Here is a 13,981-nt window from a genome sequence, read left to right as displayed (position 1 = left end):
GGGTTTGGTAAATTAGGCCGACACTGTAGTTTTTTGTTGAGAAAAGCATGGGTAAAACAATGGGAGATGAGAAAATTTGGAAAAGAAAATAACCATCTATTTTGAATTCATTTCATCAATGGGAATTTGATTTGAAGAACGCCAGAGTTGTTGAAATCTTCGCCGACCATCGCAAAGCCTAGCGCAGGGAGGAGAAGCGTATAGTAGAAGCGTATAGTAGACTAGATCCACGTTGCTGCAGAGGAGATCGCCTGCCTAAGGGCCAAGGTGGCGAAACTGGATCAGTCCAAGGCGGAGCTGAAGGCCAGGGTGGAGGAGCTAACCAGAGAGGTGGGAGAGAGGGAGGAGATGCTCGGTGACGACATACCACAAGCCCGATAAAATTTCCCCCCACTTTTCTCTTCTCTTTTCCTCATTATTTTTTAAGGAAAATAGTAAGGAAAATATCATGATATTTTCTTTAATATTTTCCTTTATATTTTTTTTTCATCATATTTTTCATGTCATCCAAACTAAAGAAAATAAATTTTCACATGATTTTTTTTTCCTTTCCTTAGCATTTTCCGATAACCAAACATAGCCTAACTAATTCTCCATAAAAATGCAACATGCTAACACTTGGATGCGACAAGTTTTGGCTTAATAGCATCGTATCACACGTTTTCAAGGGTTTGAAGAAATCCCATATAGACAACAAACATATTAAGCATTTAATAATCCTATTGCAAAGAAAAGCCTTAGGCCCATTCAAATCATCCTACTATGGTCCAAATGAAATTTCAAAATTACAACAATACACAACTCATTTCCTGTTACAATTGAATCAACCTAATCTTCATAAAAATTAATATTACAAATATTGAAAAAAAAAAAAAAAATTCAACGGATGCAGGTCACAAGTTCCTCATCTGTATGTAAATAATTATCAGTTTGATTTGATTTGATTTATTTGACCCGATTTCGCATTCAATTATGAACACATAAAACCAAGATTATGAAAAACCCACGAACAACTTCGGTTCAACATCCAAATTTTGATTTGTCTTATTTTTCTTCTAAGAATGGAGGTACCACCCTTGGCAATACTCTGATATCACCTAACGAATAGTCTCTATTCTTGTTTAGGCGCGATTCTGAGTTACATGTTTAAAAACCCAGAAGTGAATAAATAATGGTGAACCATTCCTGGCTCCCATATGCTAAAAAAATATTCCTAGTTCGTTGTATGATGATTATCCTGATGAAAAATTGACGAAGTACAAAAAACTGATGACAGATTAATTTTGGGTTTTGGAGTAGAAGAGAGATGACCTGCAGAAAATTTTGGGCTGTCCTGGGAACTGTTAGGCTAGAATGGTTTCTTGTTGTGTCTGTTGGTGGTGGCCGAAAGCAAGATTGAATATCTCATTGTAATTGTCCACAAAGTGAACGTCGAGGCCTTCTTTCACATTAGCTGCAAGCTCGTCAAAATCCCTTCTGTTTGCTGAAGGAAATACGATGGTTTTCACACCACTTCTCCTTGCTGCTATTGTCTTCTCCTTAACCTGATTTCATACAATGAAAAAACAAGCTTTCCATGAGTTTAAGCCGCAAGTGATAGTACAAAGCAGATCACCAGAATATGGGTGATGCGGGTTTTGGTCAGTAGCTCTAAAGTAACTGTATATTGGGACAGAATTATGCTTGTAAATCACAAAATCATTGATTGGGACCGAGGTTCAGCCAAACATACCCCACCAATGGGAAGGATCTTTCCTGTCAGTGTGACTTCCCCGGTCATTGCTAGGTCCTTCTTGACATGCTTGTTTGTGGCGAGGGACAATAGGGATGTGGTCATGGTGCAACCCGCACTAGGGCCATCCTTTGGGGTTGCCCCAGCAGGAACATGGAGATGAAGCTTGGAATTAGCAAAGAAGGGGCTATCAGGTTCTTTCTCAGCCAATATTGCTCTGGCGACAGTGTGAGCAATCTGGGCACTTTCCTTCATAACGTCTCCGAGTTGTCCGGTAACATGGAGGGCCCCTTTACCCTCTCCTTGCTCGATTTGAGTGGTTTCTATATACAGGGTGGAACCACCCATTGCAGTCCAAGCAAGACCCATCACAACACCCACTGGTGTCTGGTCATATATGCGATCAGCATGGAAAACGGGTTTGCCAACAAAGTCGGACAGATTTGAAGACTCCACCAGAACTTTCTCGGCGGTTTTAGGTGATTCAATTTCTTGGATTTTCTCAGTTTCAGTTTCCACTGTCACCTGTGAATAAAACTAGGACTATCAGAAATTTGAATGTGTAAACCAGTTCCAACACAAGATGTTGCAGAAAGAAGTCAGCTCCCATGGTTTTGGGCTGAACTAATCAACAAACAATAATGCCAATCAGAGAGTGGAACTCAAACCATTGTAACATGAACTTAAGAAAACATGGGACATGCAGAAGTTGCAAATATTTGTCGTTTTTCTTAGTTTTGATGGTACATGATAGATCTCATAACGATTTTGGCATGTGTAATAGGTTTGTGAAGTCTGAAAATTCCTTGCACTGAACTAGGATAATAGAAAACGGAATTCAGTGTTCCAAACCCTAAACCCCCATCCCTTCCTCTTTCCCCTTTTTTTCTACGTTAATCTTAACTACATTCAAAATATTCATTTCTTAACAATAATATTCAATTCACTTGGAAGTATTGATTTCTAAAAATACCTTTGAATCAGCAGCACCTTCACCTTCCTGCACAGCATCAGTTGCGGTAGAGGTTTCAGTAGCCAGTTCATGATTGCTATCCTCTACTGATTCAGCTTCAGACTGAGTCTCCCCAACAACCAAGGTTTCCTTCAATTCCTGAACCCCTTCTGCTTTGACTTCAGCAGCTGGAGGTTCATTTAATGCTTCTTGTCGCACAAGTCGCAAGGCAATCTGCAAACCAAATTGGATGCAGGCATGATTATAGAAGTCTAAATTTGTATAAACTCAAATTTGAGAGGTCAGCAAACCTTGCGAAAAATTTTTTCAATTTGTTTTTGAAGATTGCGAACACCTGCTTCTCTGCAATAGTTTTCTATCAAATCAAGAAGAGCTGCATCCGTCAGTTCAGCCTGTAAAAAAGTTTGACTTAAAGTATAAGCATCCCTTTGCAAATAAAATATATCAACTCAGAGAAATTGGTGCAAAACCAAGTAGGAGCTAGAAATCTACAAGTAAACCAATAGAAGCAGCCACATACCAAGCTATGAGTCTTTTAACTAAAGATCAACATTTAAAACATAAATAAGCAAATAAATAAAGCAAAACAAAGACAAACTAACAAGTAAACAAACTACACATGGATCATGATATCCTACGGCTAAAGTGTGTTTATAAAAGGTTGTGAAGTTAGAATGAATTGACATCATTTTGCTCTGTAGAAAAGAATTGTCTGGTTGAATCAAATTAAGAATACAAACATCTGGTATGGGCATTGGGCACCATGCAACTCTTCTCCATGCAAATAATGTACTCTATAAAAATTACTCCAATCATTTTGTTATGAACTCAACATATGAGTCTCTAACTGAAATTCAAACTTAAGGAAAATAAATCTCCACAACAATCATGATATTCTATCTGATGAAGTCAGGTTTGTATCTACCCTAACCTAGACATATCTAAGGCCTTGGGGATATAAATTTCATCATGGTAATTAGGAGGATAGTGGTTTCAGCTTATCAAAAGAAATAAAATAAAATAAAATAAAATTATGATATTTCAGATGTTGTCCTTGAGAATATTCACTCAAATGAAATAAGGTACCATGTGGTATGGGCAAGGAAAGGAATGTTTATTTGCCACAAACATCAAAACCTAGCCAATAGCTGTCCTTAGGATAACCAACATCGTTCCACATGATAGCAGTTTTTCTTTTTTCTTTATTGGAGCTATACCATTTCAAAAGGATGCGAAAGTCTCAAACCCATTACCTTACTCATGGCTTTGTAAACCCTATAGTGCAGGGAAGACCTCACACCTCGTAGATAAGCATGGCTTTAGCCACTTCTTCTAGAAGAGCAGCTTTCCATACTAAGCTAAATAGCATGATTTACCAGCCCCACCAATCATTGTAGTTAGTTCACTCTTTCAGAATAAGATTGCATGTTTAATAGGGAAATCTGGTGTGATGAGAAGGCATGCCTTGAGCATCTAACCAAAAGCCTGCTAACCTTAACAGTAATTAGTTTTAGTTCTATTTTCCAACCCCAGTAGGCTATATAGTACAACTATCCAGAATAAAATTGTACCTCTTGTACCAAAATTCAGTATGATGGAAATAACTGCCTTACCATCCTAAATCCCAATGCAAGATATATAAAAGACCTGTGTCCTACTCTACTATTGATTGTTACTGAGAAAGAACCAACACCCACAAGTACACTTTCCATGTACTCTGTTGCAGTTCCCCCTTTAGGACCTTTAATGAATTAGATTTGCTTATTAGAGAAGAAAACTATGATGTTTACACACTGCCTATAATCCACAGAAAGGAATCTATACTCTCCCCATAACACCTTCAGGCTTGAAATTAGCACAAGCAGATAAAGATGCAGAAGAAAGGAGGACACCAACCTGTTCCGGTTTGATTCCACATGCTTCCCGGGTATTTTTCTCTAAATAATCTCTGGCAATATGCATTTTTTCATCGGTGATGTACCCAGCTACAGAAATAACCTCCATTCTGTCCAGCAGAGGATTGGGAATCATTTCCACAATGTTTGCTGTGCATACAAACAGAACCTGCAATAAAGTATTCAAGTATGAGGCATGAAGTCACAGAATATTCATGTCATAGTATTATATAAATCAGAATATAGTGCAAAAAAATAAATAAAAGTTTGAAACCAGAAATATGATTCAAAAGTTCACAAGCGATTTCAGAGGCATTTGGCGGAAATCATGAAAAACATCCACTCAGCAATGTATTCTACACTAAAACAGAATTATTTAGCATGCATATGCATCATTATTGAAGAAGGATATTTTACAAGAGCATGGGTAAATGCATATGTCAGTGTCTGTAAGTTGTATCCAACAATCTGAATTGCATCATGAGGTGGTTGAGAATGGGGGGAGGAATAACTATAGAAACGGATGTGAGGGAGTTTATGCTAGAGAAGAAAAAGCGAAAACTTGAGAGTTCACTTCCCAACTTTTTACATATGCTAGCTTAGACTATTGTTAGATTTTTATTTATTTATTTTTTTGATAACCGAGGAACCTTCCATGGCCAAACCCTTAGAACTCTCTATGGGGACCCAAACCTTATGGTGTTGACCGTCCTACAACAACCAGCACTAGGTAAATTCAGGGTATCATCAGTGGTAGGATTCAAACCCAGAACTATGTACCACTTACAGGGACCACACTTCCTAGTGTTCGCCATGACCAAGATTATTGTTAGAATATTATTGTCAATATAAGCTTTGCTTTAATGGCCATACATGATTCTTTCATGTTAATTACATTTTAAATCTTGTTTTAGATTTCTTGTCATTTAAATGTTTTAAGCAGATAGTTTAGCTGGTTTCCAGTTTTAAATCATTTGTGGCTGTCTGGCTTCATCTGGCATTTTCCAACCTATTCAAGAGTGAATTCTAGTCAGCACTACCAGATCTCATCAGGACTAAATCAGCCAGAATGCAACCCCATTATCACTTAGCTTTAAAAACCATCTGGTTGTTGATTCAGAAATTTATAAGCTACAAAGTTGGCATGGGAACCCAGAATTCATGCAAAGGACTGTATTAACAAACCTTTGATAGGTCTATTGGAACATCGAGATAGTGATCTAGAAAATTTGCATTTTGTTCTGGATCCAGAAGCTCCAACAAAGCACTTGCTGGATCACCGGCATGTCCCTTTCCCAACTGCCACAAAACACAGCATATTTGAGAATGACAAAGGAAACAGTTGTCATCAAAACCCAAAACCAATAATGATAGTAAACAAGCTCCATATACACAAAGGACATCAGCAACTAATAAAAGTTGACTACCAAAGAGTACCTAAAAAGAAAGAACATGTATACACACTGATTGTGAGAATAATCCTAGCCAGCCCATGATATAATACCTTGTCAATCTCATCGATGAGAACTAGAGGGTTAGCTGTTCCAACGTTTTTCAGACATTGCACCATCTTGCCTGGCATTGCACCAATATAGGTTCGACGATGCCCCTAGATATGAATTTGAAATTAATAAAGGAAGAATTTGCATAATCTCACAGTATGACCGTATATATATATTATAGAAATATAAAAAGTTCAAAGTTCTCAACTACCTTGATTTCAGCAACATCAGCTAATCCTCCAACTGAAAATCGGAAGAACTTACGATTCAAAGCACGTGCAATAGATCGACCAATGCTAGTTTTTCCCACACCAGGGGGACCAGAGAGGCAGATGATTTTTCCTGTGATTAATTAGCAAATATCAGGAATCTTGTAAAGCTTCATTCATGAAAATTCTATATTAAATTGGAAGTGTATGCCTTGCCTAAGAGATGTAGTCCAGCAATTCTCTGGACACTCATGCACAACAAAATTTAGAGTCAACTAACACAGTTTAAGGCCTAGGCAACAGGTTAGTAGTTAGGTATTATCTTCTAGGGTTACTTATTATCTTCTAGGGTCACTTATCAAAAAAAAAAAAAAAAAGAGGGTATTATCTTCTAGGGTCATTCAGAGCACAAGCAATTAAGGATATGAGGTACTGTCAGTCAGTAGTTGTGATCTTAGTTCAGAGCTCATATATATTTTTCTGACTCAATAGATCTCTCAATTTGTCCACATATATTTTACTAACATAATAAACAACCTAAATCCCTTCCCTATTTTACTAGTACATGGCATGTGATACTGCATTTATTAATGTTCAATATGTTAAACATGGCATCCAAAAACTCGCTGGAAAATATGAAAACATAAACTTATTGAGATCATCCAAACCACTAAAAAAGGAAGATCCTACCAACCTTGTGAACTTCCCCTGAGTTTTCCAACAGCTATGAATTCCAATATCCTTTCCTTAACATCAGTCAAACCATAGTGGTCCTCGTCAAGGATTTGTTGTGCTTGCATGACATCAAAGTTCTCATCACTGCATTTGGATTAAAGAAAAACAATAAGCAAGACATAGAAGACTCCAAGGTCCTATCTGATATCATTTTGTGGGATTTTTGCCTTGATATATGTAATGACACATGCTGAAAATGTCATACCCTGAGTTTTTTGGATGAGAAGTTTCCTGCATGGGATCTAAGTCAAAAAATTTCAATTATAATAACATCAGTAATTAACCAAGAGCCAAGTTTGACTGACTGATGTTTCCTAACCATTCTCTAACCATAGATTCCATATCAATCAATTCTTTTTTATGCTAAACAAAAATCCATTCTAAATGTGCTAACATCAACAATGGTTTTATGTTGTACTATTAATACCAGAATCTATAAAACATCCTCTACTCTCAATTAAATAATACAGGAAGAATAGGATAAAATCCCAAAGCATAACAATTCAGTGTCATAATTGAGATCAGTAACCAATTGTCTATTTTTACCAAACACTGCAGTTAAAGCATGATGTCAACATATTATTCGAGCTTCTATCAGCCTTCCCACTAAATAAATAGAGATGAAAACATCGACATGTCAACCAAATAAAAGAAATATCATCTGAAGAAACTAATGGGTAACCAAACAAACCTGTAATTCCCCCAAGGCAATGCAGTCAACCAATCAAGATAATTACGAGTTACATTAAATTCACTTGAACTGGCCTCCAACAGCTGCAGTTTTGTAAGCTCTTCTTCTATGACTTGCAAAACATGAGGTGGGCACTTTTCTTTCTTTGGTTCAAGCCTTTCCCTGAACTTTGCTGCACAAAAGAAATAGAAAGCAGTACAATAGTTACAACAGAACTAATATACAGCTGCATCTAGATCAACATAAGCCTTTTATCCAACTAAATACCGTAGCAGCACTCACAGTAGACACAATGAAAGGAATGAACCCTAGTTATGACCATAGAATGCAGCTAGCAGCCCTAAGTAAATATAAAAGGATTTTTCACATTATTTCTAAATCTATATGCAGAAAGATCATAAAAAATTAAAATCATCCTATTAAAAATTGTGGCCATCAATTTTCCAACAAATGTTTGGGTAGGAAATCCACTATGCCAAACCTTAACAATACAACCAGTTGCACATGCACCTCTTTATATACCTTGTGCAGTATATGCAACATGGACAAGACTACCATCATCTAGATCTAATTCAATCTAACTAAACTAACCAGAAAGAGCTGTTTTGTCATCTGTCTCCAATCCAAGTTCCTGCATAAAGCCAATTGAAATCCAATAAAATTCAAACTAGAAACAAACAATTGATTTAAAATCAACCTCAAACAAGCCCAGTTATTTTATTTCCTATTAAATATAGTTTGTAGGGATGCAATAACAAATGGATCTAATATAAAGGATAAATAGCTACAAGATAATGAAGCCATGAACCTTCTTTATGGCCTTAAGCTGCTCATTCAGCAAGTAACGACGCTGCTCTCCACTTATCTTTTCTTCAATTGCTTTTGCTATTGATTCCTATAATTAAACCCAGAGAAGTTAAAGGGAAAAGAAGTCAAAACAAATCCATCTAGAATGAAGAACTTTTACATAGAGGTGCAATACAAAAACACTAGAAGAAACACCTGAATCTTGCTGATCTCCAATTCTTTCTTTACTAATTCCAGAGTAAGTTGTAAGCGTTTATGCACCTGAGTGGGTAAAATACAGCAGAATTACATAGACACTCTAGATGTGACCGACCTAGATACATAAATTAACAAAGTGTACTTTATATTTATGCCAGATGAGAAAATGTATGAATGTCTCCCATCCTCCACAAAATACTGAAGTTTGTCTCCAAACTTCTTCACAGTATACTCCACATCAAACCTAAATTAAAAAATCTTTATTTAAGAATACTTCTATCTGAAAGATAGTGCTATTTAGATGTCTATAAAAAAATGCTAATGCACAAAAAACACTTAATTTCAGTCGCCAGAGCTCATATATGTGTCAAATACCAGTTATCACCAAAATCTATATATGTCAAATACCACTTACATCTAGTTCTTCAAGCACTTGCTGGCATTGCAATTTGTTCGCACCAGATATTGCAGCTCCAAAATCTGCCAACCTTGGAAAATTGAAATCACCTATGTGCTGCCAAATTTAGAAATGACATTTTATCATGACAAGATTGGTAAATTTAATTGATGATTTGAGCACATTCCATAGTATAAACACATGAGCATGTGAAGAAATGTACATAAACACACTTCCATAAGAATACACAATCAGGAACTGATTCATGCATACGAGGAGAAGACCACCAAGATGTTGAGAAAAAGAAACCCAAAAGTATCAAGAATCAATTGTTTGCAGACAAGAAAATGAAAATCCAAATATACGTATATTTATCCATAGTGTAATCAGAAATTGAAGTTCAACATAGTGCATAAACACCAAAACCAAAACAACAGGAAGGTGCAATTATGCTGCTGAATGTTCCAACTGTTTGGACTTATATCACAGCATCATAAAAAAAATGTTATTATCGCAAAGAACAGACAAGCTATTAAGTACCAATAAAACAAACCTTCACAAAAGTTCTGCAGAAAAGATAAAATGATACAAATAACAAGCATATAGAAGAACAAGAATCCCAAATCTAGGAAAAAGAACACACTTGAGTATATGTCTGAACATGATCTCTCCAAAGGGAACTTGTCTTCAGGACATCTCTTAGAGTTGATATAACCTCAAAAGATGTTGCTTTTATAACATCATCATCCTTATCATATGGTTTATCCTGCAACAAAAAGATCAAAAGGTTGAAAGAAAAGAATGCAAAACTATCTATTATATCTATAGAACCTCCAATATTACATAAAATTTAGGATAAACTACACACTTACTTAACCCAAGGCCCCAACAAACCACACTGAACACCAACACCAACACAACCCAAAAGGCGTAGACGCACTTTACCCCCTAAACTGTGAACATAGACAAAAAAAAATCCTGGACAATTATTCATTTGAAACACTTTACCCCCCTTATGCAAATTTTCCATTGAAAAAGATAAAGATGAATTTTTTTTTATTATTTAAGTTCTATTTTAACAACAAATTTGCCCTTTAAAATAATAATAAAATTGTGAAGCTTTCCTCCTTCCTCTGATTCCCAAGAAATCATGGCAGCAGTATCGCAAATTAGATTGCCAAGAAGAATTGCAAACTCAAATTTGTTGATGAGGGAATTATTAAAAAGGTGCCTAATAAAAGGGGGGTTAACACATTCAACCATAATTTTATAACTGTAAGATTACCATAAAATAATAAAAAGCATGATTTTGACAAATAGAGAGAGAGGACTAGAAAAGGAAGTGTAGGTTTAATAATTTCAGACTGGATTTGAGAAAGTTAAGAAGAGCAAATTTAAGAGATAAGAGAGAAATTGAAGATCCAGAGTTTGAGAAAAGTGGATTTAACAAGTTGTGAGAGGATTGAAAATATGAGTGTGATTTTCATTATGGGTTTGAGTGGTGATATTAAAAGACAAAAAAAAAAAAAAGAATGAAAAAAAAAATTAAATCTTAAAGAGCCAATGGTGGCTCTAGAGAGAAATGGGATTGATAAAAAGGTAAAATTGTTTCTTTAATGCTTTTGTGAACTCTATCACTCCCTCAGAATAGTCTGAGTGGTCTTTGTTTGCTATTGTAGTTCATGGGGGCAAAGTGTAACCACCCCAAAATAGTTGAGGTGGTCCTCGTGTAATTTACCCTAAAAATTTAACCATGAAATTGCAAAATAATTAAAATGTGGACTGCATGCCTTGAGATGATCAACTTTGACTGTAAGGGGTTCCTCGCTGACCTGCACAGAAACCTTAAGTATTTCAGCCTGGGGAACTTTGCATCAATAGAAATTAAGGCATCATCATATGTTTTGAAGATAAGAAGATTTCCAAAATATTGAGAATACAATACAGACAGGAAGTACAAATACATGAAATGAGAGAGTATATTACGAATAATATCACTTATCAAAGCACCAAGCAAAACTTAAAGTATTTGTCTCCTTCCTACTCACCATCTCCGTTACTCGAAGCCGCCTATGACCAATAAGGACCACTTGGTCTCCTTGGATACTTGTAATCTGGTTTATAGTGTAAAAGATTTATGAAAAGAAAAAAAAAAGAGTAAGGAATGAACATTCTTCTTGTTGCTTCCAAGTTGACATTAAAATTTAAGCCACTATACTTGCAAAAGAGTTGCAAGAATTTTACATACCTGGGCCAGTGTCCCAACATCATGAAGACGATTAAACAACTCTTTTCCTTTAAGATCATATATATTTTTCTCTGTTTCAGAGCCAGATGACAGACTGGGCTCAGTCCCAGGCTCATCTTTAAGTAGGAAAGCACCAGCGTAAGGGGCCTGCCGTTTTCGACTTTCCACCAAAGCTGCTAACAATTTAGGATCCTGAATGCAAAACATATTTGAGTCACTTGTCTCATGAAAAGATGCAGCAGGAACTGAAAAATACTAAGGAATATTGATAGCAGCAATAACCAATAAAAATTTCCTTGAAATGTATAACATTGTCAAACTTCTAATTGGGATTCTAAATGGTAAGATCTTATTTATGTGTCATTTAGAATCAGCAGTCTTGTTTACCAAATGCTAGGGACTACATAAATTGGATGAGTTAACCTCTCTAAAAGCAACATAAGCCAATGTTTATTCTAATGCAAGACTGAAATTTTATAATAAATTTTCATGGAGAGCATTGGGCATTTAGCATGTGTTCCACTGCAACTGAAGCAGTCCTACAGCATTTGTTTTACGTTTCAACAACTTTACATCTAATTGTACAACAGAAAGCAATGCCAACAGCTCACAAAATTAGAATAGAATATAATGAGGTACACCAGGATGACTAGCAGGAACCCAAAAAGGAGAATTTTTCAGATTAATGCAACAAATAACATTCATACCTTCACATAAATTGGCATATAGAAACCCGGAAACAGCGGTCTATGTGGCAATGGCAATGCTAAAACCTGCCCAGGGGAAATGAGCATGTTATATGTAAAGAAATACATGAGCAACCGATAATGTCGCTAAGAAAGCAATTGATAATCCTCCCACAGCCCACATGATTAGAATTTGTGAACACTAACATTAGCTTAGTCACGGTAGCTATAAATGACTAGAAAAGGTACTCAGATAATCATAGAAAAAAAAGGGGTAATTTTGCAACTTCCACCAGTGTTTTGAATGCACATCATGAATGAGATTTCCAATAATGCAATCGATTTGTGCATTTTAGGATAAGCGTAAAAAAACCGATGCAATCAATATTATAGTGAAAAACCGAACCACAACAAAAAATAAAATTCAAAAGCTTGCTTTACTTTCATTTTAAAAATTCCTCAGTAAACAAACAGATCATCAAGAGAACAAATTTGAATCCAATTAATGTATGTGTGAAATGATAGATTCAACCACTTATTAATAATTATTAACAAAGTTAACATTTGTCTTATCCTATTAACTCAAACGCTTCATCTTGTAAGTCAAATTCCTCTTTTCTCAGTAAAAACGAAAAAACACTCAACAGTGTCTAAAATCCTATTCCCTTTTCCTTCTCGATTTTCTCAACAGCCAACCAGAACATTAAAACAAACCCCAAACACTTCCTTTCAATTTCCCAAACTCCGCAAGCAAACAATCAAAAGAACAAAACTTGAACTCAATCACTAATTGCATCAACCGGCCAATTCAACCCATTGCCAACAATTATTAACAAATGCAACTTTTTTCTACCCTATGACTGATTCCACTGAAGTGTAAATTAAAAGAAAATCAACCAAATTTTGAAATTTTAGATTTTAATTGTTCGCCATCTGGCCTTTGGCACATTAAACTTTCTTTCCCTTCCCTTTTCTTTTAACCGCTTTTTTCTTGCGGCAGTTTTCTCGGAAACCAAACGGAGCCTAGACATAGAAAACAACGAGAATCTAACCGTTAGACAGTCTTCGGGTCGTGGACTGGTCGGCACTATAGCCGATGAAGCCTTAGATTCAGCTTCATCAGCCGCGGCTTCAGCTGCCTTGCCCTCGGCTCCAACCACTGGGTCCGATACATCACTTGAGTCGGAACAGAAAAAGGCTCTTCCACACGAATTAGGGCTCCACCGATTCACTCCTCTGAGTTGACTCAGAACTCGGAGCAATGGAGTGCTCGACTGAGTACCTTGGCGAAGACTCGGTGTGATATTACGGAATCGCCCCTGCAACCCCGAACAAGAGATGACCTTCAACATTGCTATATACAGAAAGAGATTCAAGGATTAAAATGGAATTTTCAGTCTCTGTGTGCCCTAGCTCTCTTGAAGAAAAAACGCCATTGATGAAAAGCTTGGAGAACAAGGTACGAATTTTCGGGTACTGCAGCCCAAAACCTTCCTTAAACCCTTGGGTTTGTGTCCATTTTTTGGGTTGACGAATTGATCCTCCCTCAGATGGAGTGAAATTACTTCTTTGTCCTTATTTGTCCTCACTTTGCCTCGAGCCTGATGGTGCCAGAAAGTTCAGAAACTCTTTTTTTTTTTTTTGTCATTTTCCCTTTTTTTTTTTTTTTCAATTTCCTAAATATATTTACTTGTTATTTTTTCAAGCATTAAATTGTTTCAAAAAAATTATTTTATTACTTTATACAATTTATAATTTTGAATAACACTTTCTATATTTTCAATTATTTCTTGTAAAATTATAAGAAAAATCATTTAAAAATATCTTAAACCAGATTTGGAAAAAAAAAACACTTTATTTTAAAATAAATTTAAAAAACAAAAAGAAAAACTTAAACCAAAAACTATT

The 13,981-nt window shown here is 35.9% G+C and overlaps 1 protein-coding gene across 1 annotated transcript; it reads right to left on the bottom strand.

Moving 5' to 3' along the window:
• Window positions 1–689: 689 nt before the first annotated feature.
• On the bottom strand, window positions 690–13,599 carry LOC100254508 (lon protease homolog 1, mitochondrial). Its single transcript, XM_002277920.4, has 20 exons — window positions 13,126–13,599; window positions 12,095–12,160; window positions 11,388–11,579; window positions 11,188–11,253; window positions 10,930–10,971; window positions 9,783–9,905; window positions 9,158–9,256; window positions 8,740–8,805; window positions 8,546–8,632; window positions 8,329–8,368; window positions 7,738–7,909; window positions 7,006–7,130; window positions 6,314–6,444; window positions 6,105–6,209; window positions 5,786–5,899; window positions 4,602–4,769; window positions 2,996–3,097; window positions 2,706–2,918; window positions 1,733–2,257; window positions 690–1,544 (listed from the first exon to the last, which is right to left on the bottom strand). The coding sequence occupies exons 1-20, from the start codon at window positions 13,423–13,425 to the stop codon at window positions 1,344–1,346; spliced, it is 2,937 nt and encodes a 978-aa protein (XP_002277956.1). The 5' UTR covers window positions 13,426–13,599; the 3' UTR covers window positions 690–1,343.
• Window positions 13,600–13,981: the final 382 nt, after the last annotated feature.

The sequence above is a fragment of the Vitis vinifera genome, chromosome 14, assembly GCF_030704535.1.
Source record: "Vitis vinifera cultivar Pinot Noir 40024 chromosome 14, ASM3070453v1".
In the NCBI taxonomy this organism is placed as follows: Eukaryota; Viridiplantae; Streptophyta; class Magnoliopsida; order Vitales; family Vitaceae; genus Vitis; species Vitis vinifera.
This window is presented reverse-complemented; position numbering and strand designations above follow the sequence as displayed.

Excerpts from the sequence above, each read along its gene's own strand:
- LOC100254508 (XM_002277920.4), bottom strand. The coding sequence starts at position 13,425 with ATGTTGAAGGTCATCTCTTGTTCGGGGTTGCAGGGGCGATTCCGTAAT. Across the intron at positions 6,445-7,005 it reads ACTCAGGGGAAGTTCACAAG|GAAAAATCATCTGCCTCTCT; the intron begins GTTGGTAGGATC and ends AATTAATCACAG. Across the intron at positions 6,210-6,313 it reads CTGATGTTGCTGAAATCAAG|GGGCATCGTCGAACCTATAT; the intron begins GTAGTTGAGAAC and ends ATTCATATCTAG.